The following is a 25,893-nucleotide window of genomic DNA, read 5'->3' as shown; positions in this document are numbered from 1 at the left end:
TTTTAACAGATATCAAGTGATTGCATCTCTTTGGACATTTTGTCTTCCTTAAACAATCAAACCCTCAGCCTGAAATGCAACATAGAAGGTGATAGAAAGGCCAATACTGGGTCAAAAAAAGAACCATTTTCTACATGTTGATCTGCATAAAATTAGTAGAGATAAAATAGTGAGGAAGAAAAGTCCTGCCTTGGGAGGCTGGACAGATTTATTTTGGAATATGTACAATGATACATATTATATATCAGCTATAAATCCTACCCTGAAGCACTGACAACTCTTATTGCAAAGAAATAACCTGTTGTTTCTGATATGCTCTTTATCTAGTTAACCTCATTCTGATGAGATGATCCTCTGCTTGGTATTACTTGTTTTTATAGGCCATAATATTAAAGGGTGGAAAGAAAATCTTCCCAAGCAGAACAGCTTCCCTAACACCTTGCAATTTTTATTTAAGGAAGAATTATTTTAAAAAAAAACAAAACAAAACAAAACAAAAAAAACCCAACACACAAACAAACAAAACAAAACAAAACCGAAAAAAATCAAATCAAAACCAAAATCAAACTCTTAAACATTTTAGTCCCCTTTAAATTCTTCCTCAGTAAAACTAACAGGCTGCTACTGGAAGTAATTAAATTAAGGACCCTGTCTTTCAAAAAGAATTCCTAAAAAGTTAACATTAATAACCAAAAGTGGATTGGAGCAGACAAGATTTCCTTGCAGAAGAAAAAAAAAAAGATCTGTTAGAGAATATATTCTTCTGACAAGTGACATACAACGTTTCAGAGCCTACAACAGCATATGTTTAAGGCATAATTAGCATTTCCAATGTAATTATTTGAAGAATCTTTGATCATAGTGGGATACCAAAGGCTCTGGAGGAATTCTATCATGAACAAGGGCTCTAATAATTTATATATATATATATATATATATATATATATAGGTACAAGCACACACTCCTCCCTAATACCCTGAGCACTCCCTGAAAGGTTTTTTTGTCCCTTCCAGAAAGGCCAGACACCTTCAAGTGGGGAAAATATAGAAACAAACTAGGAAATTCCCCTGAAAAAACGAGTCCTCCCAAACCCAGACTCAGGGGCTGTAACTGAGCCAAGGGAACAAAGGTCATGATTTGATTAGGGGAATGATGATGATACTAATTAACGGAAAGGAACGAGAAAGTGAGATAAAACTGATTTTTTTTTTTCCCTGGGGAAGGAGAAATGAGAGCAAAGAGCTCGATTCCTTTGCCACCTTGTACAGAATTCTACACTTGTAGTTCAATATCTTTTCACTTTAAACTCGTGAAGCTCAGAAAGGATGGTTGAACTGGAAGATTGTGAATGAGGTCATGAAACGTGAGGAATGTCACAGTGATAGTTTTTAACTGTTTAATTACCAGGGTAACAGCACTACCATAATCCAAGAGGATTCCATCCATTTTTCTCAACACTCCACGAATGATATTGCACTTTCTATTGTATTTATAACAAAAGCACCAACAAACAAAAGCCTGAAGTCACAATTGTGGCCAATCTGCCACAAGAGCCTTTGCCTTGAAGAGTTTCCAATCTAAGTGCAAACCAGACAAAAGGAACAGAAATAGAGACAGAAATATAGAAATAGAAATAGAAATAGAAATAGAAATAGAAATAGAAATAGAAATAGAAATAGAAATAGAAATAGAAATAGAAATAGGCTGTAGGATGTGCTCACAGAGGTTTTGGAGCTGTGGGATGAGGAGGAAGAGGAGGAGGACTGGAGGAGGTAACTGCAGAGCCATCAGCTAAAATACAAGTCTGGAGCTTTAATATTCCCTCTGTCCTGCAGAGGGTTTCCTACTGTGCCCAGTGAATAGCACCAAATAACAAGAAATAGCCACAAAAATAGCACTCATGCCCTCAGGCAAACATATCATCCATGCTGCCTCCTGTTTGTCCAGCACACAATCCATATCCATGGGCTTGGGAGGGATCTTTCACATGGATTTTCATGGATGAGGTGAGTCCAAATCCACCTGTAATCCAGTGTTTTCCACCAGGCTGAGACAGTCGGAATTGACATTGCAACAAAGTTAAACTGACCCTGCCCAAATATTTCTCATCCCTTTAATTTTGAACTTAACTCTTAACAGCCAAACACTCATCCCCCAAAAACCCAAACTGTCTGGGATCTAAGGAGAGCAAATTAACTTTGGCTTTATATCTGGCAGGAGTTTTACAATCACTGCTGCTTATTGCAATACAGTTCTGTCAAACATTACTATCAGCTGAATGCTTATTGCTCCCTTAATCTATTTAATTTACCTCACCATGGACTTGCTCGGAAAAAAATGATGGCATTGGTAGAAAACACCCCTTTAACTTGAGAGCATTCATGATCAATCACTTACTTAATACCAATCTGTAACCCTGGGAGAAACCACAGAAGTTGCAGCTCTAGGATGCAATTTTAAAAGTAATTTTAAGAGCACCACCTGTCCTGTAACCGGTAGTATATTGCCAGTGTTCCTTATTTACTCAAATATAACTTGACTGAATTCTTTTAATACTCTACAGCAGTTTCCACTGGCTGTTTTCAGTTTCTATGGGAACATATTCAATTATTATTTTGTCTCACAGGACTGAATTGCTGCATAGACACCCTGTCCATATATGGGTACTTGAACTCCAAATGAAATATCTGCACCCTCGGCTCCAGCAATAAAGGTTTGTTGGGTACTCAAAGACCATTTTGTTTCCCAGCATGAAATGATTGAGCCTGGGGAAGAAACCTTGAAGTGCCATGGCATAATCCTCAGTGCATCCTGCAGGTTGAGGATAGAAAGAATTCCCCAACTTCCAGTTGAAGCTGATATCAGGGAAAAAATAACTATTATAAAGAGAGAAGGACAGGGCTGCTATTGGAGAACTGCCTTGCCAAGGGGGTCATTGCTTTCCTACCTCCTGATCTGCAATTTCATTGATCCTGTCTACTTTAAATCTTCTGCTGAAGCTGAGTATGGCTGTTGAGGAGGTTGTTTTACAGACCTTTCACATTCTGAACTGTTTAATATTGCTTCTATTTTTCGTCTTTTACATTGTGAACCATGAAAATCACACCTGTGGTTTTTAGCCAGCTTGTATTCAGCTGATGCTGCTCAGCATGTAAAACATAAACCCATCAGAGGGAGTTCAAAAGCAACACCTGCAATGCCAAGACAATCTCCCACCCTCAAATCCTCAAATCCAGGTGTTTTTCCTTCAGGTCACCCTGGAGTCAAGGGTAGTTCTCATGTGCAGGAACAGAAGGCACAAAGCAGGAGAGTGGCTGAATTCTGAGAGCTGATTCCCATGTCCTTTGCTAAAGCGATCACAATTTGGAATCAGGGAATTTCAGATTAGGAATTAGGAGCAGAATAAGAGCACTGGACTTCAGATGAAAGCATTTTTGCATCAAAAAAGAAAAATAATCTTTCTCAACTCTCTACTGGTCTGCAGGAACATTACCTTCCTTTTAATATTGGAAAGCATTTTTTTTTGTTTTCTCCTTGGCTAATTTTAATTTCTCTTTTTTTTTTTTTTATATTTATTTCTTTATTTTTTATTTATGTATGATCCCTTCGGAGCACAAAGTGACAATAACTTTTATAAACAAAGTGCTAATTATGAACACCTTGTGCATAACAGTGACCAGGTTTTCCTCTAAATTATTACTAACACATAAAAGATGGTCTACAAGTTTTTTTCCTAGGGAAACTTGGCAATTATTGAGGAAAATATGCCACTTTGCATTGTGCTGAGTGATAACCTATTCAAGTTTTAGAGCAATTATGGAGCAGATTTCTTATTTGGGAGGGGAGTGGGAGCAGCATGTTGCCCTCACATCACATAGAAGGGGATGGATAAAAGATGACTTTTTTTTTCTTTTGCCAGTGACTGGTTCAGACATTGGACACAGCTACAATTCTTTTCCTCCTTGAGCAGAGCTATTCCTCAGAAATGATGGATGGATGAGACTTTCTGTCCCCAAAGGACACTCTGCCAAGGACAGAGACCCAAACAAAGCTCCTTCTCAGGGTCATATGAGGTCACATCACAGTGAACCGAACATGTTCAGCACGACAATAATTTGCAAATGCTCTTTTAGACACTACATTTTCAGGCTCAGGGAGCCCTCTCCAATTAAAAACAGATTGTCCTTAATAGAATCTATAAATGTGAACTAGAGGATCTGTCCTGTTTTCTTTTGCAACTTCTTTTTTTCTTTGTAACAAGTTTACCCCAACTATTTTCAGCTTTATTGTCCCGATAAGACAGCAAATTCCATTTCCTGCCATCTGCCACTAAATTTCCAATTTTCCACCAGATCACTAGGTATATAGAAGGGATTTGTTTGTGTTGGTTACTTTAGAGAACTTACTGTAGACAGGCAAAGTGATTCTTCCATTTTTGACTTGGCAAAGCCTCCCCTGATGGTTTGATTTACAAATATTAAAGATGACTAAGATTCTGCTCCTACATCATCTACACTGTGAGGGACTTTGCTGGTTTCCCAGTTTCATCTATTTCTTCAGACTTACAGTTTGGGGTGGGGTTTTTTTTTGAGATGTGATGATTTTTAAAGCCTGGGGTTTTTCTATTCCAGTGGTCTTTTGCATTCCCTATTAACTGTGTGTCCGTTTTTGGTGGATCATTCCATTCAATATCCAAGAACTTGTAGAGACAAGAGGAATTTTGCTGTAGCACTGACACAATTACTCCATACCTGTGTGAAGGTACATTTGCTCTTTCTATTTACCTTTACTCTTAAATCTCCACGTAACTGCTTGTCAAACTTACACCTCCTTGATTTTATTTTTTTTCTGCAAAAACCGCTTAAAAAATCGCAAAGGTTCCTAAAAAAACCCCAATTCAACTATTATTGTGATGCATTTTTTTAAAGCATAAGGAATAAGAGCATAGAGTTTTAACTGTAGAGCTCCATTTGTTAATATGCATTTACATTATTTATCATTCCAATGATATATATATTGTATATCTGCACTATTCCTTCTTGTTGTCAGGAAAAACTATGTATCACCAATTATTATTCATCTCCTTCTGACCTGCTAAGTATTTCTTATTAAACTTAAGTTTCTCTTTAAGCAGGATCCAACCTTTTAAGAAATTTAGGAGCACAGAAGTGGCACTGCAATAATATATGGAAAATAACAGCAGTTTTCAGTGTTTAGCTTTAGTTAAGCACACCCTCATTCCCTAGGAAAGGTGTGCAATACCATATGCTTACAAACAAACAGCTGCAAAAAGGAGATTTTTCGCAGAAAAATAGCCAGTTTAAAATACATTTAACATTTTCTCTTATTCATTCACTTAAAGTGTATGCAACATATCCATGACAAATTAAAAATTAGTGCAGGAAAGTCACATCTGAGCCCATGACTGTGGCTGGTTTGGTCCTTAACATCCTGAAATGTGGATTTAATGACTACTATTCTTTTACTAAAAATAAGTTTTTTTAAAAAAAACTAAAGTCCTGCTCAATAAATTTTGTGTAAAGAAAATTTAGACATTTTTAAATTGCTTGTTGTTAATGTTCTTTGTACCTGTATCTGTTTGATACCTGCCAGGCTGAGAGTGGGCTGTTGTGCAGATCAATACAATTGCTGCTGCACAATCAGCCTGAATCCTTTCAGCTATGGAAATTAAATTAATGAAATTAAATTAATGAAATTAAAGTATTAATATTAAATTAATTAATAAATAAATAAATGAAATGAAAGTATTAATATTTAATTATTGGTAACCTTATACTGTCTCACAAACAACAGTAAAAAGGAATGGCAAAGAACTTAAGCAATGAGAAATTTCTCTTCCTGTGACTCAACTGGTCACAAATAGCAGAATCTTTGAAAAAAAAGACTATGAATCAAGGAAAAATTGATTTATTTTTTTTTATTGAAAGGCATTTTAATTTAAATAGTCGTTTTGAAGGAGGACTCTTATTCTTATGCCATGGTATCAGTGGGTATCTCCCAGCTGATGCCAACAGCCCAGTAAATGACCTTCCTTTGGGAAGGAGTTTTCACAGGACACGTGGCAGCAATTCCAGCTCCAGCCGAGTTTCAGCAGAGTTTGGATGGCTGCAAATTTTTGTCCTGTAATTAGTGGCCCCGTGAAAACCATAAGTCAAATACCCTTTTATGCAGCGTTGTTCCTGGCTCTATTAATACATATCACCTCTGCCCACACAGAGCTCCCATTTCTGGAAGCCCTCTACTGCTGCTCAGGTCCTTCAGGTGACTGTGTGCAGGTTCCACCCTGGATGGTGCCGTGCTGCTGCCAGTCCCCCTGGGCCACTGAAGTTCAGCAGATGCCCTGTTCACCTATTCCCACGCTCAGCCAAATATTTACACCTCTTCCAGTACTTTTATGATGACCCCAGTGTTCCCCAAACAACCTTCCAGCCGTTTACATTCGCCCTTGAAGGGTGAATTCCACAGAGGAAGGCTGAGTTCCTCTGCAGTGTATTTCCTTTGTGAGAACTCCAGTCATCATGTAACTATTCACAAGTGCTCTGCTACAATAATCTACTTTTATGGGAGTTTGGAAGATGAATATAAAGTAACATAATCCCCAGCTGTGCTGTTATGTGCAAAGCCATCCCATTAATCACACTCAGTTTTACTTTACAGCTTTAAAAGTATGCAAAGTGTTGCTGCCATTCAGGTGCCTCAGTGCTGGCAGTTGCACACCTTAACTGCATTTTAAAAGCTATCTTCTCAAGAAATTAAGCACTCAATCTTTTGCCCTTCCTCCAGTGGAGATGTTAATTCAGCACCTTCTGATGTCAACAACACACACAGAGCAGCCTGGAAATCTGGGCAAGCAAATGAAAGCTGAGCAGTGTGCCAGCTTCCAGACCTGAACATAAAGTGTTAACCACAGCAAAAAAAAAACAAAACAAAACAAAACACAAAACCCAAACAACACCACACATGGGTCAATCATTTTGTTTCTTTACAGAACATCTGAACTGATTTAGGATCTGTACTTTCCCATGAGGGCACTGAGCACAAATAACACTACGTGGTAAACCTACACCAATGTGGGCAGAAAAGACTGGATTATCTGGGGTTTAAAAGAATGAATCCATTCTAGACTGATATTGTCAATAAAGAAATGAGTCTTCTTAGTGTCTGTGGGACCTTGCAGACACAGCAGGGAAAACAAGTAAATATTTGGAACCGCTCACTTCTTTCCTGGAGCTGAAAACTTTATGGGATGTTGGGTTTGAATTGTTCAACTGAGTTCAGATCTAAAAAAGGAATGTGAATTAAATTAGGCATCAGAAAGAAGTTCTTCTCTGTGAGGGTAGTGGGGCCCTGGCCCAGGTTGCCCAGAGAAGCTGTGGCTGCCCCTGGATCCCTGGAAGTGTCCAAGGCCAGGTTGGATGAGCTTGGAGCAACCTGGGCTGGTGGAAGGTGTCCCTGCCCATGGCAGGGGTGGAACTGGATGGGCTTGAAGGTCCCTTCCAACCCAAACCATTCTGGGATTCCAAAACACAGCCTTTTCTTCCAAAGTATGGGAAGTTCTCTGACTCAGAGGGATCAATCTGTCATGTACCTGCTAAAACAAAACTTATTCAAGTGTAAAAACAGAAGCCACACCAGGGCAGTTTTATAAAATTCGTGGGGATGGATTTAGGAAATAATTTCATTTTGGGTTTTTGTTTGTTTGTTTGTTTGTTTGTTTTTTTAAGAGGCAAACTTCTGTGAATTTTAACTTGTATGCTCAAGAAGTTTTAAAGGAAAATTGTACAGTTTTGTTGGAGAGAGAGTACTGCAAATGCTCTCCTTAATTTTATTCATTAAATTTCAGTAAACACGTGAATATGATTTTGTGCCTGCAGAGTTTTATTTTTTTATACCTATGATTAGGGCTGATGATCTGCAAACATTGCAAGGAATTTCTAGTTATGTTTACTAGGAGGGGTAGACGTTTAAAGCAGGAATTAAATAAAAATGTTGTGAATCTCACAGCCATAGAAAAACAGTTCCATTTCACTATCACCATCACACACAGGGTATCAAGGATGTGGTGAATGCTCTTGCAAACTTCAAAGGTGAAACAGATTAAAAGAGGGGTTTTTTTCCGTAAATTAGATTTGAAAGCTTGTGTGAGATCTGTGATCCCACAGACTGTGAGACTTGCAGTGTCATGGATTTCACAACTGCGTGGCACCATTCAGCTGAATTTGTCTGTAGAGCTCTATAACCAGATGACTGTCTGCTATTCAGAAAAAAATAAATAAAAAAAAATAAATAAAACCACAAAAAAACCCCGACAAAGGAACAGGCTCTGGAGTCATCACTTGCCAAGATTCACAGGTGCCTCCTGCAGAAACCCTCTTCACAAAGCTCCCCTCCTCAGTGTCAGGACACCAACCTCTATTCAGCACGGAGAAATTCCGCCTTTCATGGACAGAGGGTCTATTTTTGTCTCTGAAGTGAATCCAACCCAAAGTTGCAGCAACGCTTGGAAGCCCAGAAGCAGTTATTCTGTACAGACTTCCTCTAAATATTCACGGCTGCAAACTGGCTTCTCTGCTTCTGCCACTCAGAGCTGAGGATCGTGGCTTTTATGAACTTTTGCCGGTCTCTTAATCCACGAGCGAAACGTTTGCTGTGCCACAGTGGACGTGATCCCCAAAAAGTGGCTGCACAGAGCAGGAGCAAGCTGGCAGATGCAGCAGAAGAAATAAAAAAAATCACCTGCCCGGTGCCCTGCCCACCCCCCCCCCCCGGGCACATTTGCCACCTGCCTGCTTTGTATTCATGGCCCTCCCAGCCCGCTGGTGCTGCGGCAGATCCTGAAGCATCTCCGCAGATGGTGAGCCATCAGCTCACATCACACCAATCATCACTTACTGGGCCCGGGTTTTTCCAAAATTTAAGGCAGCTTTGTTCCAAAATCCGTGGAACAATAGAGGCACAGTTTCAAGGGCAGGGTGCCTTTGGGTTCTTCTATGGTCACTTAAAGAGCTGGTTAGGATTTCCTCTCAACTAACAAGGAGCAGTTTCTTTAATTTGGAAGATTAAAAAAAAAAAAAAACAAAAACAACAAACCCACTACAAAACTAATAAATGTTTAAGATAAAAATCCTGAGTTTAGATTCTATTGAAAATATCATTGTTTGAAATAAGGAAGGGGAGTCTTTGGAAATATGATGAACAGAGTTTATGCAATGTGGAGAGAGATTCCCAACTGCTTTTTAGAGGGAAATGCATTTCAAAAAGTTAATTTCATTCCAATTTTTTTTTTTTGAAAACACACTTTTTTGTGTATATTTTTGTGTATATTTTTGTGTATATTTTTGTGTATATTAATTTTAATTAATGCTACAAATCCTGACGTTGGCTGTACTTTTATGTAACAGGAGAGGTTTGAAGGTATGTTGAAGTTATTCCTGTCCTATGGGTAGGACAGGAACTAATCATCTAAGAATCTGAATGCCCAAAAAGCCAGACAGGAAAATAAAAAGAATTGAAGTAGAAACTTCGGGTTTTGTTTTATAACAAAAACCCGGAGAAAATAAATTTTAGGGTACATATGGCAGCAGCTTCACAATGGGGCAAAAAGCTTTCCTTTCAGTAGAGACTGTAATTACATTTGTAATTTCTTGAGTTTTAAACAAATAATTTATTGTTGCAAAGTAAGCAAAGAGAAGGTGATTCTGGGTGGACTTCAGAGAAGGTTTTTTGTTTGGTTTGATTCATCTTCTTACTTTAATATCTTGACAGCTGAGAGAAGTCAGTCATTAAAGGTAATAAAATGTAACTATATTAGAAAATTAGCAAGTGTCACCTTTTGTCTGGAGTGCCAACAAATTTTATTACTTCTGCTCCTTGCAATATATAAGTCCTTTATTTTATACTTATCATCTTCTATCGTTTCAGAGATGGGTTTCTAGAACCCTGATAATATTCTGACCGGGATAAATTCCTTACAAATTAATTGGAATTAATTCCTTCTGCAGCTGTGCTCTATCATCTGCTGCTTAAGGGACTTTTTTAATGATCTGGGGATGTCCATTTTAAACTATTGTATTGACTGTATCTCGTTAATGTGTCTCAGAGCCCAAAAAAGGGGTAAACAGGTGATAAATTCTGAGTCAGCCACACGGGGTAGATCCCATGGGATCCCAGGATGTGATTTCTCTGATTCCTTCACGTGAATTGTGACACCTTCCTGTGAAAAAGCCCTTCTTGCCATTCCCTCAGCGAGGTGTGGGTTGAAACCAAGGCATTCTGATGTCTTAGACATTGATTTTCTCCTTGTCATTGTTGGCTGTGCAGTTGCAGAATACGGACATAACTGCTTAATTCCAAAATCCTGGTCAGGATGTGAATGTGGGGGAAGGAAGCTTGATAGCAAGGCAATCTTGTTTTCATTTCAAATGTTGCTTTAAGGTCCTGATCTTCACTTGTTGGTTCAATAAAACTTCATTTGCATTCTCTCAGCCTGAAGCTTTCCTGTTTTCTGCCTAAAAAGATACTTGAAAATTTAATTTTTATAAAGGATGTTACTGATAACATGGTGCTTTATGTTCATTTTCTGTGGTATATTTATGGCACTTCTCCAAAAGAAAAAAAACCTTGAGAAATATCTGGGGGGAATTTGCTACAATAACAATTTATGGAATGTCCCAAGGATTTATTTTTTTTTTTTCCTTTCCAGGACCATATAAACATATGATCAAAGTTTACACATCGATATGATAATGAGTTTTTAGATACTACAAACACCCATCACAGTTAATGATTGCACTGACAATTAACATTTCTAAGGGACAACTGGAGTCACACAGATTTTCTACTCTCGTTTGCTTAGTCTGAAAGGAGCTGATCCTGTTGCAGGTACAAGCAACTCAGTCCACCCAAAGCAGGACAGCAGAACCTACTCTTGAAAGTTTTCTAACTCTAATATTCAAAGACTCAGAGAACTGTAAGGGTTAGAAGAGACCTCTCTCATCATCAGGTCCAACTGCCACAGATCCAGATTAAGATCTGAGAAGCTGTTTCTTATTAAACACTCGGAATATCTTTTCAGATACAGAAATATCTGCTGTTTATAGTTGTGTTGGAAGGGGCTTGGAGCAACCTGGGCTAGTGGAAGGTGTCCTACAGTCCAACCTTCATCTCTCCTCTCATTCTGCCCTCGTGGCAAAGCTTTCCTGTGCTGTGCATCAATCCCACATTCCCCCAGAGGGGACAGGGTTTTCCTTGGAACAGCACAGCCCAGAGAAGTGTTTCTGTCACAGCAATTCCTGCTGGGACAGGAGCTGCACAGACACTCTCACTCTGAAGGAACACAAGGGAAGAAAGAGAGCAAGAGGGATGGGATACAGTCAGGCTCTTGCTGGGCACAGGCTGAAGGACTGGGGGACTCCACAGAGGATTCCTCATGCTGGAGACAAAGCCCATCCTTTCTGAGTTCATACATGTCTTATTTAACAACTCAAGAGATGAGAAAAGATGTGCCCTTGTGGTACATTTCCTAATCTGTCTGTTCAAATACACTGGTGAAACCTGGGAGACACCCCAGCTTTCTGGATGTGGGAACAGCCTGAAGCCCAGGGTGCTCCAAGATCCAGGATGTCCCTCTGGTGTCCTTGCCTGACCTCCAGCTGCGTCTGTAGTGTCCCAAAGCTCCAAGGTGGTGCTGTCTGGAGGGGCTCATGGCCATCCTGTCACATGCCAGGGCTGCACAGACAGATGGTCATCAGGCCAGGAGCAAACAGAAGCTGCCAAGCCCAGAAATGTGTGCCAGGATCCATCCACGGCTCAAGTAATTATTTTAAAGCGTAGACACTTCCAAACCTTGTGAGTCACCGCAGTGCTGGCTCTGGTGCTGGCTCTGCAAATGATTCATGGGGATAGGTGATTAAGATATCTTTAAATTTGGCCTGAGGGAAAGTCCTTTGCAGCACTTTGGTCACAGCAAAAGCCGAGAGGCTAAAAGCAAGACCTTCAGTACTGTGGATCTACACTGGGGATTAAATGTGCTGAATACTTTAGAGCTGAAATTCTGTGGCAGCTTTTTCTCAACCCAGGCTTTTTTTTTTTTTTTTTTTTTTTTTTTTTTTTTTTGGTAATGCCACATATCTACAAAATAAAATATTATTTTAAGCTCCTTCTGTTTTAATTTTCTTCAAATTTTCAGGCTCCGGTACCAAATTTGTCTGGGGGGAAAAAAAAAAGACAGTTTAGACATTTGGGTTGGAAACAACCTCCTGTTGTGGAAGGAACAGAGGCAATTTGCAGTGGCAGTGAATTAGTTACAGTAGTAGTACAGCACATACGAAATAAATGGATACTCCAGAAAATGTTTCATGAAGGAGAAAGGGAAACTAAGCCCAACTTTCTGCTTCTCAGAACTGGACTGTACAGAGGAAATTCGCTTTTCAACAGAATATGTGATTTCCCTTCTTACAACCCTGTTACTTTTAGATACAAGCCCACAAGAAAGTCATGAAATTACCTCCTTGAGTGCACTTCTGTGCACCGTGTCCTTCAAAATGCCCAAATATCCAGCAGTGATATGAAATGCCTGGGCAAGGAGAGTCCCATCTGCTGTGCCAACGTTTTGTCCTTTTACAGGACAGGCTGTTTGCCACTGCACTGGTGTTTAGTGGTTCAGCAATGAGATTTCAGTATTGCAAGCCTCGGAACAAGGTGTAACACAGCACCCTGCAGTATTGAATCAATATCACATCAGATCAGATCATACTGGTGGAACTTCTTTCCTGTCAGATGATTCCTACCGAGATGATTTTTCTCCTTTGAGCACCCTGGGACAAAAATGTAAACCACAATTGCCACAGCCCTGCTCTCGGGGGACAGTTGCACTGGTGAGTATTCTAGAGTTTAAAAGGGTAAAACGTGGGTGTGGAAATGTGACTTAATCCCACATATTGCACAGGTGGTGTTTCCAGAGCACGGGAGCAGGAATGCTCCTGCCCTGTGACATTAATATAAACTGTCTCCTCGTTTCACAGCACTTTCTGATGGGCTGAAATGACTTCATTCTAACGTTGCTATTCATCAGAAACATCAAAAGTGACGTTGTGGGGAGGCTGGAAACATTTTCACGTGTAGCAGGTGGTCAAGAACAGCCTCTTTGAGTGCACAGTAAAGTGCTGCAACATCAGGAAACCAAATCTCCTTGAGAGAAGTTTCCTACAAGGACAGAGGCCAAGAGCAGCTGCCCCGTGTACACACAGCTCCTAAACCACGTGTGAAAACACACACACAACACAGGAGTTTATCTCCTCACTGTTATCAGCCCTGTTATTTGCAGGGCTCTGGATCATATTTCTATGTGTGTCACGTTAGTTTTAAATAACTCTAATCCCCAATCCAATTAAAGGTATCACCTCAAAGCAGATCATTTGATTTCCTCTGAGAACAGATGCTGACTTATTATTCGTGTTAGTAAAGCAACCACTGCCAAACTGACCTTCATTTATGTCACACACTTTCATCTTATCACCTCCCTCTTCCGTGGCACACCACTCTCAGATGTGCACCTGGGGGGGCAGATCCAAGCCAGATTTCCCCAGGAGGGGCATTCCTTTACACTGAAACTTGGAAATCCATTTTTAACTCCCAAATGAAGCATTAATAATAATTATTATTAAATATACTATAATAACACAATCTATTATTATTATTATTTCTTTGTTCTTCCCTGGAAAGATTTTTGTTTAGAAACATCTCAATGGCCCTTTGTACTTCATTAAAAGATGTTCAAAAACCAGACAAAATATTGGTTTTTCAGCACCTCTTGTTCAGAAGCACCATCTACACCAGAGGAGCTTTTGCTGTCTTACGTTGCCTTTCCATAACAATTTTCATCCAGACTCACTGCTCACCCTCATTCCAGCAGCCTGTTAAGTGATGGATAATTAGATTTTTTTTTTTCTCTTACATCCAATGCCACAAATGTGCTTTGAGAAGAAAACTCTCTGCATGATGCACCGTGAAATTTTCACATCTTGAACCCTGGTGGAAGGTTTTATTCCTCACTAATTTTGTGCCTGTGAATCAATTACACTCACAGCAAAGCAATCTACAGTAGCTGATAACCAGCTCTGGGATGTAAGGAACTAATCCTGGGTTACATCCCGAGGGAATGGGATTAATCTGCACTATCCTTTTTATTTTTTATGTATTTTGTTCTGAAACATTCCAAAGGAAACAGGTTTCAAGGCCTCAACATTCTTCTGGACTGCGTTACAGATGCTGTAAAAAAGCCATCCATTTTAAATGTTTTTCTGCACATGGACTGAAGGGAACACTAAGATACAAGTCCCTTCTCTGACGTGTTTTTAGAGTATTCAGGCCCTGTTGCCCTTCTAGGGCATGTGAAATTTTTGCTCTGTGAAATTCAAAATGCAGAGAAAAATGAGAAAATGTAAATTCCTGGCTCTTCCTCCTGTCGTAGCTGCCTGTGGTGCATGCTGTGGGAAATTCCAAAATAAAAATCTGGTTTTAAAAAGCAGAATTCCTTCTGAAGCTCTTCTGTTTGATGGGGCTGTTCACTGCCTCTAGTGATGAACTCCTTCCAAGTCTGCATTAGCTTCAGAGTATGTTCCTTAAAAAAAATAACCTCTGTGGAGACAAGGACATGCTTCAAACATAAGGCTGCCAAGAATGACTTTTCTTTCAGAAAGAGAGTTTTTTTACATATTAAAATATTTTTTTTTTTAATTATTAAGGAGTTTTGTCTGTATTTATTGTCAGCTTATTGTTACCAGAATAAGATCCTTTAAATATCTGGCTGGACTATTGGTAGAACCACCCCCTTCACTGTAAATTAGATGGTAATATTAAGCATCCAGACTTTTCAAAAATTCAAATACCAACATTTTATTCAAGGTTCCATGCTTTTGTGTGCACGTGTCAGACCTTGGGCTTTTAAGATGGAAATTCTTATTTACTTAAAATGCTCATAACCTTCATTTGCAGTTTGTTGCAGCAGGTTTTCACTTTGTTATTATGCAAGGAAGATGCAAATTTTTTTGCACTGACCTATTGTTGGATTTACGTTATGTTTCTCCTTTTAATATTTTTGTTTATGTCTTTATTAAATCACAGTTTGTGCTGATTAAATTTGGCCTCAAGAGATGCTTTTTCATTATGAAGTGATTTAAACTGCATACAGATAAGGTTCCTGCACAGAGCAATGCAGTGGACTGAGTGCACTCACTCAAAGGGATGACATTAGTCAAGGAACCCACTGAAATGACACCAAAAAGAGTGAAATCAAGTGCTAGACTGGCACTTCTGAAGGAAGAAATGAAAGCTTCCCCCAGTCTTTAATGTCTTTCAGTAGTGTTTGACTATTAAATCAAATCAGAGGAAATCATTGCTGCCCTTCTCAAAAGAATGTTTGGGAAAGTGAAGATTCTCCTTCCCCACCAAGTGTCTCAAGTGCAGAGATTCCGGTTTTCTCCCTGTGGTTCCATGGTGTGGGTGGATGTGGGTGCTGCCCTGAGGCACTGCCAGCAGCCCAAGGGTGGCACCAGGTCTGTTCCTGAGATTTTCAGCTCCTCAGCACGTAGTCACTGCCTCTGAAATGAAACCTTGCTGTGGTGTCACCCAAAACAGAAAGAAACCCAACTTTCTCTCCCCATAACAGAGTGACCAAGGTACAGCCATGACTCTGCTTTACCTCTTCCCATTGCCACGTGTGACCTGTGCTGACATTCCCTATGGAGTTCAATGATATTTCCTTATTCCCTTCACTTATTTTGTCTTTGAAGAACTAAAAGGTTCGACCTGCAGGTGATGATGACACGACACACTCCCAGATGTGCCCCTGCAGCGCAGGTGGAGTCCCAGTGCTCAGCCCAAGCTGTGAGGAAGCTTTTCCTTCACAGGCAGCAAAGCCTGCAATAGAACATCACCTTCTGACCTCCCTTGAGAAAGATGCTGCTGGAAGGGAGAGCTTGGACTAACTTAAGGGCCAGGATAGTGCTTTTCTCAGGGCAGGAGCACTTGACAACAGACACCACGTGCAAACTCCTTCCCTGTTGAGTTCCAAAACACGACATCTGCAGAAAGAAATTTGAATGGTCTCTGCAGAAGGCCATGGGGAACAGAAGATGGAGAAACCCCTTTTCACTGACCTCATCTCTGTGGGCTCTTCCTGCCTTCTTCAACAGGATGTAAAAAGACTCCTCACAGGATGTTATCACATGCCCTGCCCCAGCCAGAGAATCTACATCCTGATCTCAGCAGACCTCTGCATAAAACCCGTTGTGTTCCCCCCTTTGCATGTGTATAATCTGTATCCCTGGCATCCTGTGGACCCAATACCTAACCCCCCTGTACAATCCCCCAAGATAAAGTAGGGTTTTTTCCATAAGGTAACTCCTAAGACCCCAAGATGTATTAACCTCGGTTTTCCCCTTATGTCATCCTTGTGAAACCCCCCCCATTTTAATACCATGAATATGTAAACCCCACGTTAAATATGTAACCCTAAACCCTTTAAAGTTTTATGTCCAGTAAAGGATTCCAGTTTTCCTGCCTCCCTGGGATCGTCACAGCTTTATTGACCCTTGCAGCTCCTCACACGTGGTCCTAACACAGCTCGGGGCACGCGCGTGGTTTGACACCTCAGCTCCATTCCTGCACACCAAAACACCTCCTGCTTCCAGCACTGCTCCCACACCCCTCCCACCTGCATTCCACGGCACCTCCGGGCTCCTGCCAAGCACACTTGAGCCCCGTTCCACCCACCCTGCTGCCCAGAACTGCGGCAGGAGCTGGCCATCTAGTGGAACAACAACTGCTGTATGAGGTGGCCCCTGGCCAAGAAAAGCCGGTGACACTGCAGGTTTGTCAGGCTGATGTCTGGTAAGGAGCACTCGAGCCTCTGGAAGCAGCCGAGCCTCAAATTCATGGAGGCAGCAGTTCATCCTGGCACTGTTACCCCGCAGAACAAGTTTCTTTTATTTTTTTTTAATCTTGTTTTTCTCTTGGAACGTTTGATCGTTCCGTCCCTTTACACGAGATGGGAAGGGATTACCTGCACAGCAAACCCCCTGCTCCTTGTTGGCTTTGAATTTTCAATTTGTATTTTTTTTTTTTTTTGGAGCTCAGACAACCGCTAAATACTGCACTGATTACAGAAAAGGATCCATTAATTCAGGTGAATTTTAAGAGCTACATTCAGCAGTGCCATAATGGTTTATAACGGAAATCTACGGGCTTTTGATGGATCTTGGCCTGATTTGACTTTCAGGAAAAAGAACGTGTTAATGAAAGCAAGTTTAAAAGCTGGGCAGAACATCTGGAACTTGAAAAGATTTGCAATTAACAGAATAAAACAAAAATACTAATCCTGTTCCCAACCCCAGTGTACACAAAACTGCCGCAGTAAATTGCTCTGATCACAAGTAGAAACTGAAAGAAAACTATTTATACTTTATTCCAGCTGAAGAACATGAACTGCTTCAAAAATGAGACACGGGAATGGAGTTTCTTTGCTTGCAAGTTAACTGAGTCTTTTTTTGCTGTGAACAACGACATCAGGAGAGGATTCAGTGCTATTCTGGTTTCGGGACTGGAAAATTAAAATATTAATGTAATTTAGTCTCATGATTATTAAGTGGCCTGGAACTCAGGAAACATGAAATAAGTTACAAGAATTTCTGTCTAACTCATTAATTAAGTCTCATTTAAAAACAATCAGGCCAACAATTTGGTTTATGTTCAGTTAAAAAGTTTTGTGGCCAGAGAAAAGAGAAGAGTACTTTCAGTAATTAATGATAACCTTGACTGTGTGTAGGAGCTCCTCCAAGCATGACCAAACGATTTCTGGCACACTACACAGATAAACCCCACTAAAACTCAAGGCTCAGAGACAGTTTTCATGAATTACATTAAACTTTTAGGACATACCTCCCCGTTTCATGAGAGAGAAAAATCAACTCTCACTTTTGACACATTCCTTTAAAAATCCTCTGTACATGTCTTTTACTGACTAGTGAAATACAGTGTAAAAGTCAACATCAGCAGAGTTGTTTTTACTCACTGCCAGCACCATGACCTTTATTGAAAACTGAAGCACTGCCTGTTTAATCTGCATCTGAAAAGACAAGTGCTTAAAAAATGCAATTTAAAATAGTATTTCTACCTTCATTAGCTCAGTCTAATTTGCCTTTCCATAATAAAATTCACCCTTAACTATCACTAGCAGAGCCCAAACACTAATCTGAAGGAGCTGTTTAGAAAACCTTCTGTTCCAGTTCCCCCTTCTTGCTTCTTTGAAGCCCAAACTACCCGTGGCACACAGAATCACAGACTGGCTTGGGCTGGAAGGAATCTTAAAGATCATGAAGCTGTGGTTTTTTTTTTTTGCTTTTATTTCTATCTTCCCTTAAACACAAAGGGAAAAAAAAAAGTGAGTGCTGGGGTTTGGTTCTCTTCTCACACTCGCTGCCTGCCAAGATGCCTGATTTGACAGCCTGAGGGATGGCTCATGTTGCTCCATGGCATGACTCAGGGATTCATTCTCCACTGCATCACCTGCTATTCGTTTGCCTGCTTACCTGTTGACAGGTATCAAAAAATTCAGGACCTTATTTGGGTTAGATATATTCTCATCATGAGCAGTATCTGAAAACTCAGTTCTGTCAATACCTGTGTTTCCTTTCTCCTCCCTATCAGTCTTTTCACCACTGATAATCCTTTAGCCACTCTTTATCTTGGTCTATCAGAGTGGTTTTTTAACCAGGTTTGGACATGAAACCAGCTTCTTTTGACCTTTTCCCCTTGCTTCTCAGTTTAAAGCTCTTCTTACCAGCCATAAAAGCCTGGATGTCAGAAGGCAGTTTTCCCAGAGAGGCAGATGGAATCCAACTTTGAACATGCTCCCTTTCAGCAAACACATCCCACTGGCTACATATTCCCAAGCCTGCCTTTAACACTGATTTTGAGTCATCTGCTGATCATCATTCCATCATCATACAACCAATCTCCCTCTGTGCTGACTAGAAAAAAATTAGGATAATCTCTAAAAAGAGACACAATAAACTAAAAAATGGTGGCACTCCTAAGCTAGAGATGCCTTGCAAAATGTAACTGGGATGAAAGTTTGGTGCAACTCCCTGTAAAACAGTCAAACTCATTGCTTTATTGATGGCAGCCAAAGGCTGTCTCACAACCCTGCAGAGGTTGTTTTGGAAGACCTGATTATTTAAAATTATTTTTAATATATTCCATTAAATTTTGGTGGGGGAAAAAAAAAATTACTGAGGCTGGGTTGTTCCTTGTGCTTTAAAAAGCTCTGGGCTCCTGCTGAAGTGGTCGCTGGTGAATCATCTCTTTGGCAGGATGCTCATCCAGGCTGTGCCCAAGACACACAGGAGAGGATACTGAAGCACTGCAGTGATTGCACAACCCTTCTGAGCAGAACGTTTTCTAATTATGAAATGACCCTACAAGTGAAAAATACATTGTTTTGTTTCAAGCACAAAGCACAACATCCAGAAGAAGGGCGGCATGAGGGCCACAACAACTGTCTCCTGAAAGAAGGGGAAGGGCCAGCAGCAGGCAAAGAGGAATTGATGGAGCCTGAGCTTGCAACAGATGAAGAGCTGAAAGCAGGGGAGTGTAAAGTAGCCCTGGCAGTTCTGGAACACTGAACCTAAACTAGGTTTCTCTAAAATCAATGGAGACACGTGCTAAATGCAGGAGTCACTGGACTATCCCACGATGCTCGTGCTCAGAAGAACAATGTCCTTAAAAGCTCGTTCATTCCACATTTCCTACAGTGTCACTCCACTAATTTCAACAAAGCCACTTTCCACCAGCAATCACCTCTCCCCACTTTATGCTAATGTAGATCTGACTGGCTGCCTTTCAGGAACCCTGTTCCTAGGAAGGAGTGAAACACTTTTCTCTCCTTAGGCATCCCTTCGAACCTAATTCATATCTGACAAACGAGACAAGAAATCAATTGTGTGCAGTGTACGCTGGATAACGACCCACAGAGGTCCCAAAATAGCCCTGCTCACTCCAGGAGAGGTGCTCAGTGTTCGCTGTGAGAGCGTTTGGCACCGTCACATCTGGCCCAGTGCCACTGAAAACACGGCTCTGGAAAACAGGGGGACCAAGTGGGGTGAACCTGGGCACTCACGTGCTTTCTGAGTTGCCCCAAACAAACGAGGATTTACCCTGACCTCGCCATCATGTTTAGGAAAACCCAAACAGAGGGATATCGAAAGGTGGGACTCCCCACAACCACAAGGACTGCGCGTTGTGCCTGCACCGCCCCCGCGCCCCGAGGAGATTCCAGGGTCGAGAGAGCAGCTGGGATCCCTCAGCATTCCGTGGGCTCCCTTACCTCTGCCTTGGCATGCGGATCAGGGGCTGTTTGTGGCACCTCTTGCTGAGGCCAAAGAGCTTGTGCACCGTCCTCTGGGCCTTGAGGAACAGCTGCCTCATGCTGTTCTCCAGCTGCTCGTAGCGACGCTGGAAGTTGGAATCCATTGTCCACAAGTGCATGACAGCGGACGTGTTCAGGAAGTAGTTCATGGGCAGCCTCTTCATGAATAACTTGAATTCATCTGAAAGAAACCATTAATAGCCTTTAATGATGCATCATGGTTATTCTTGCAGCGGAAATTAACGTCTGCTTTGGTTTTTTTCTTGAGCTAATTTTTATAAATCTGACTTCCTGAAATTTTAAGATCGGACGTTTTAACTTTTCAAAGTTGAAAGCTGACTGCACTTTTATTGGTGGTATTAGAATGAAGCCAGCAAAAGTCAATGTTCAGGTCACTTTTAACCTGATATTAAAGCAAACACAAGCACTTATTTCTAAACCTGGATAATGTGAAGATGAAGTAAGAAGCAGAGATTCTTACCTTCAAATCTAGGATCTGAAAGTAAATGCCCATTTAATGATTGATGTATATTGACTCATCTGAAGATCAGAAACTGTTTTAAAAGAAGTGTATTCCAATACTCAGGAAATGCAAATAAATGTGATTTTACAGGCCATTTCTCTTATATACATGTTATTTCACCTGAGACAAGCCATTAAATCAGACTTTCGAAAGCATTTACAATTAAAATGGAGCCTTTCAAAGGATTTTATGATACTTCAGAATTTTATGACACTTCAAGAATGTCCCCATAACTTCTTTTTGACTCCAAAGTGGTGAAAAGGAGCTCTTCAATCACAAGGTCACTGGTACTGGGAACCTGCTCTGCTTTATGATTTGTTCTGGTAGCCCAGCTCACATAAGACATGTAGAGAGAATCTTATTAACAGAAGTTTATTAATCAGTGAGTCTGTTTTCACAAGTAGGATAATTTGCAAGTTGATTTATAACTTCTGAACCCAAATAAATGTTCATTAAAAGGGCTCTAATTACCGGGGGGGAAATATGAGAACAAGTAGCACACTCGAATGCACGTTTATCCCTCTTCCTCCTTGTTTCCATGGATTAGCCCATTTCCCTGTCTGCCCTCCTGCCTCCTGCTCTCCTCCCACCCTTCACAATCCATTTTTTTTCTTTCAGCTTGTTCCTGCAGCAAAGTCACTCATCCCACAGTTTGGCTTTCACCCTGCCAGATGCTCCTTTTGGGTAGTCTGCACTTCAGCAGACTATGTGAAAAAAAAAGTGATCCAAGTGCCTGAAGTAGCCTCCCTCTTAAAACTAAAATAATCATAATATTTAACATTGCTGTAATTTTAGGATGCTCGTGGGAGAGGGTTGAGTGGGGAAAACGTCTGCTCACATCAAAGAATGCTCCCTTACCATCACTGCTCATAAGTCTTTTGGTTTTACTTCAGCTTTTTTAATGTGTTTACACAAAGCAGGCAAAAATACTTTCTTTTTTTTTTAGTGCTGGAGAAGAAACACCTTTTGTAAATAAGCTGTAAAGGCCCTTGACCACATCCTGAGGGACACGGGGCACGGATGGAACAGAACAGTCCCACTTTTGCTTTTTCCATTCCTTAGTTTTGTCTAAATTGGTTTTAATCCTTCTTGGTCCAACAAGAATCTCTGTTCCTGGCAGCCTAACACTTGGAAAATCTACATTACCAGACAAGCATCTCTGTGAATCTTAGTACAGTTTTGGGAAAACTGGTTGCCTGTTTTCTCCTTCCCGGGGGACAATCATGCCTTTCACAGAATTATAGAGTAGTTTAGGTTAGAAGGGACCTTTAGGGTCATAAGCAAAGACACCTTCCATTAGATCAGGCTGTTTAGAGTCCCAATCAACCTGACCAGTCTCTGTCTCCTCACACTGTCCTTTTAGTCCTCAATTCTCCTCAGGGTTTGCACAGAAGATATGAGAGAGGGTTGTATCTGGCTTGTCTGAAGCAACCACAGTCACATTGCCTTGGTAAGGCCTTCCAAGGTTAAAGATTTAATAATTTCAAAAAGCTGGTAGTTTTTAAAAAAAAAATAATAGCAAACAAAGTTAACTGAACAGAGACTAAGTATGTCCTTTGGTTGAGTACAGATCTGCAGTTTGTAAAAATCAGACAGGTTCTACTAAACTGAGAGGAGTGGGGGTGTATATATATATATGTGCTCTGACACCTTGGGAGGATTAGGTCCCAAAGCCACTCTCCTGACTACCTGTTTTAATCACCAACTTCTCATTTCCCTTCTGCCCCTCCGAGACACTGGGATATCTACTTAAAATGAGCTCCACGAAGCCCAAACAAACCCAGGTCCCTGAAGAGACAACAGACTCAGAAGATGCCTTTTCAGCTCTCATGTTGCTGTAATCACTTATTTAAGGAACACTGTCACTTTGCTGTCCCCTGCACTGAGCTCTACAGCCAACAACTCATCGGGTGCAGTGTTCAGCAGTGATAAGGAGGGTTTACACTCTTCCACTTGCACTGCAACAGCACTGCCAATAAGAAAATGTTTCTTTTTCTCCCTGCAATAAACACCATCTTTGGCTGCCCCTGTGCCCTGTCTGATCCTGTTAATGAGCTCCGTAGTGCAGGTAAAGGAGAGGCAGAGATAAAAGGAGCACTGTTACAGAGTGCCTGCTGCATGCAAAAAAAAAAAAAAAAGGAAGATAATGTGCCCATATCTTAAACAGACACATTTCATGATCTGTGAAACTACAACATGAACTCCTAACACCGAGAGATGATTAAACTATTACACTCTAATCAACACACAGTTGAGGATTAACAGCCAGTATTACAGTCCTGGGGGCCATAGGAAATGATACTTCTAAAACACAAAATCATGGAATACCCTGAGCTGGAGGGACCCTCAGAGATAAGTGAGTGCCACTCCTGGCACTCAAGGACACCCAAGAATCCCACCCTGGCACTTGATCCCAGGAGCAATCTGATTCCTGCACCTGCTCTTTCTTTGTCAATTTTATATATTCTTAACTGATTGCAAACGAGGTAAAAATGGCCGGTCAAACAAGTGCATTTTCTGACTGTTTGTGTCTTGTTTTTCACGTCCCCCTTTCTGCCAGGTGAATCTTCCTTGTCTGAACAGCGTCTGGAGATTGAAATGGCAGCCAACAGTTCAGGGGGAAAGAATAAATGAGAAATGTCATAATGGGACCAAACAGTGCTGCTAAAATCAGATGGGTATCAGACACATTTAGTCTGTGATGAATGCCCAGAGCTGCAGGGATGTAACTCACAGTTACTTGGTACCAGAGCAGGCTCAGTGCTCAATGCAGTGATTAATATTCTGCACATGGAGCTGGCAAAGGCCACAAAAACACAGGAAGCCTCATCAAGGGGGTTGATAGTGCTCTGCTACATGGAAAAAAAGGTGCCTGCTCTGTGCTGGAAGAGAACCAAGAGAATCTCCTGGTTTCTCTGCAGGGAATATTTTGCATATCCCTGATATTTTACCCCAAGGACTATCCCACCTACAAGCCCACACACACTTCTGGTTTTGTTCCAGCTGAGGTTGGGTGGTTTGTAGAACTTTTCCAGGCTACCAAATGTCTATTTTTTTTCTTCTTTTTTTTTTTTTTTCCTGTTGGCTCCTGTTCTGGCTGAAATTAGTGATGACATATGTGCATATGTAAAAAAAAAAAAAAGGGGAGGGGAAAATCTAGATATGATTTAGGAGAACATGAAGCAAAACACAGCTTGAAAATAATCTGCATTTGCTGATATGTTAGGAAAGAAATTGTTTCACTGCAGAGTAAACTGAAAGACATGTCAGCCACCTTCTCTCAGTCTCCAGAAATGACAGTTTCTGGGAAGATGAGTTTCCATCAAGTTTTATTCTGCTGTTTAATTTAATGTCATATTCTGATGAGCCTTTTTACCTAAAGTGAAATAATTTAATCTTATGGAGACAAAACCTTTAACACTGAGAATTGCAACATAGTTTTCAGTAAATACATAACCCTGTCTAATAGTGGATTACATCACCTGCCCCAAATTAATTTTATTTTTTTAAAAAGAATATTCAAAAATTTGGAAAAAGCAGCCTGACAATAACTGAAAAAGTTTAAGAATCCCTTGTTGACTGAAACATACTATTCACAACAGGCTTACATGTAGTCTATGTGTTTTCTAAAATTTATAAGAATTTGGACTTTAGTGGTTTTTTCCACTTAGCAAAGTTCAGTAAAAGTATGTCTGTAGGAGAAAACCACTTTTCACATCATATTGTGCTGTCAAAATCCATCATTGGACAGCAATTGTAATGGGCTGCTTTGTCATTTCTCTAAATGATGCTTTAACAAAACATTTTTCTTCCTTAAAAATCTATACATCTGTCATTTGTGCATAAATCCTCTGGTTTTAATCGAGTTCTTCCACTTGCTCTAAAGGTGTAAAATTCTGCCCTCATAGTCTAGAAGGGCTAGAGGCATTTTGTGAAAGGATTTTTAGCCTCCCAAAATTGTCTTAAATCTTTGGAGATTTTCTAAAATTCTCCAAATGCTTCTAATTCCTCTGAAATCCTCCTAAAGGGAACACTGCAAAGTTTTCCTCTTTGCTTTGAATCAGTCAAAATGCTTCATCTTGACAGAACGGAAATTTTTTATGGTTATGTCAACCTTTAATTTTGTGTTATAAAAGTTATGAGGTAAAAAAATGACAAAAATGAATAAACATTGCAAAATGAAGGTCAAAAGCTTTACTGTTTTCTTAAAACAAAAACAAAAACAAAAACAAAAAAACCATAATTTTGCAATTACTGGAAGATTGTTCCTGGTTGTTTGGGTTTTTTTTCAGAGCAGCTGCCTCAATATTTTATAATATTCTGGATATAAATCTTTATCTCTGCTACAGTGCAACTGCATTTTCTGTTTAGACTGCAAGCTCTTCAGAGAAGAGCCTGGCTCTTATTATGTCTTCATAGAGCAGTTAGCACAATAGATCCCAAATTTAATTGTTGCAATTTATTAGAAATAATACAAATAAATTTGCCTGCGGCTCCAGGCAACTGCCCCCTCCTTGGAGCCCTCTGTGGGAGCTGCAATTAGTGTGAGGAGAAAGAATTCTGAGAGGAATGATCTCATAATCCCCCTTTTATCACACTTTTTACTGTCCTGGCTGTGAAAACCTGCAGCTCTCACCGCGGTGTTATCGTTCCCCTCCCATAACGACGCTTTTCAAATTGTAATCAGGGCAATAAATGTGACAGCAAAGTCAAATGCCAGTGTCAGCTGCAAATCAAAGCACAAAGCTGGTGTCCTGAGAGGATACAAAGCTGTAGGACCTACATTTCCAGGATTGCTGTTCATTAAAGGGCTGCCTCAATATTGTGTAGGGGTTATTAAAGAGGATTTATGAAAGATAGATGTTTTTAAAAACATCCTTCCGTGATTCAAAAGCCCGGGGAGAACAAAGTCCTAAAATGAAC

The 25,893-nt window shown here is 40.5% G+C and overlaps 1 protein-coding gene across 2 annotated transcripts in view; it reads right to left on the bottom strand.

Annotated features, from left to right (window-relative positions):
* Window positions 1-25,893, bottom strand: part of LOC116790931 (BMP/retinoic acid-inducible neural-specific protein 3) — a 167,246-nt gene that overhangs the window by 5,559 nt on the left and 135,794 nt on the right. For both annotated transcript variants that reach the window (XM_032696474.1, XM_032696475.1), the window contains exon 7: window positions 20,406-20,628. In XM_032696474.1, the coding sequence (XP_032552365.1) occupies window positions 20,406-20,628 (223 nt within the window). The remainder of the gene's footprint in view (window positions 1-20,405; window positions 20,629-25,893) is intronic.

Source organism: Chiroxiphia lanceolata, chromosome 9, assembly GCF_009829145.1.
Source record: "Chiroxiphia lanceolata isolate bChiLan1 chromosome 9, bChiLan1.pri, whole genome shotgun sequence".
NCBI classification, from domain to species: Eukaryota; Metazoa; Chordata; class Aves; order Passeriformes; family Pipridae; genus Chiroxiphia; species Chiroxiphia lanceolata.
Note: the sequence above shows the minus strand (reverse complement) of the source record. Positions and strands in the feature narration are given on the sequence as shown.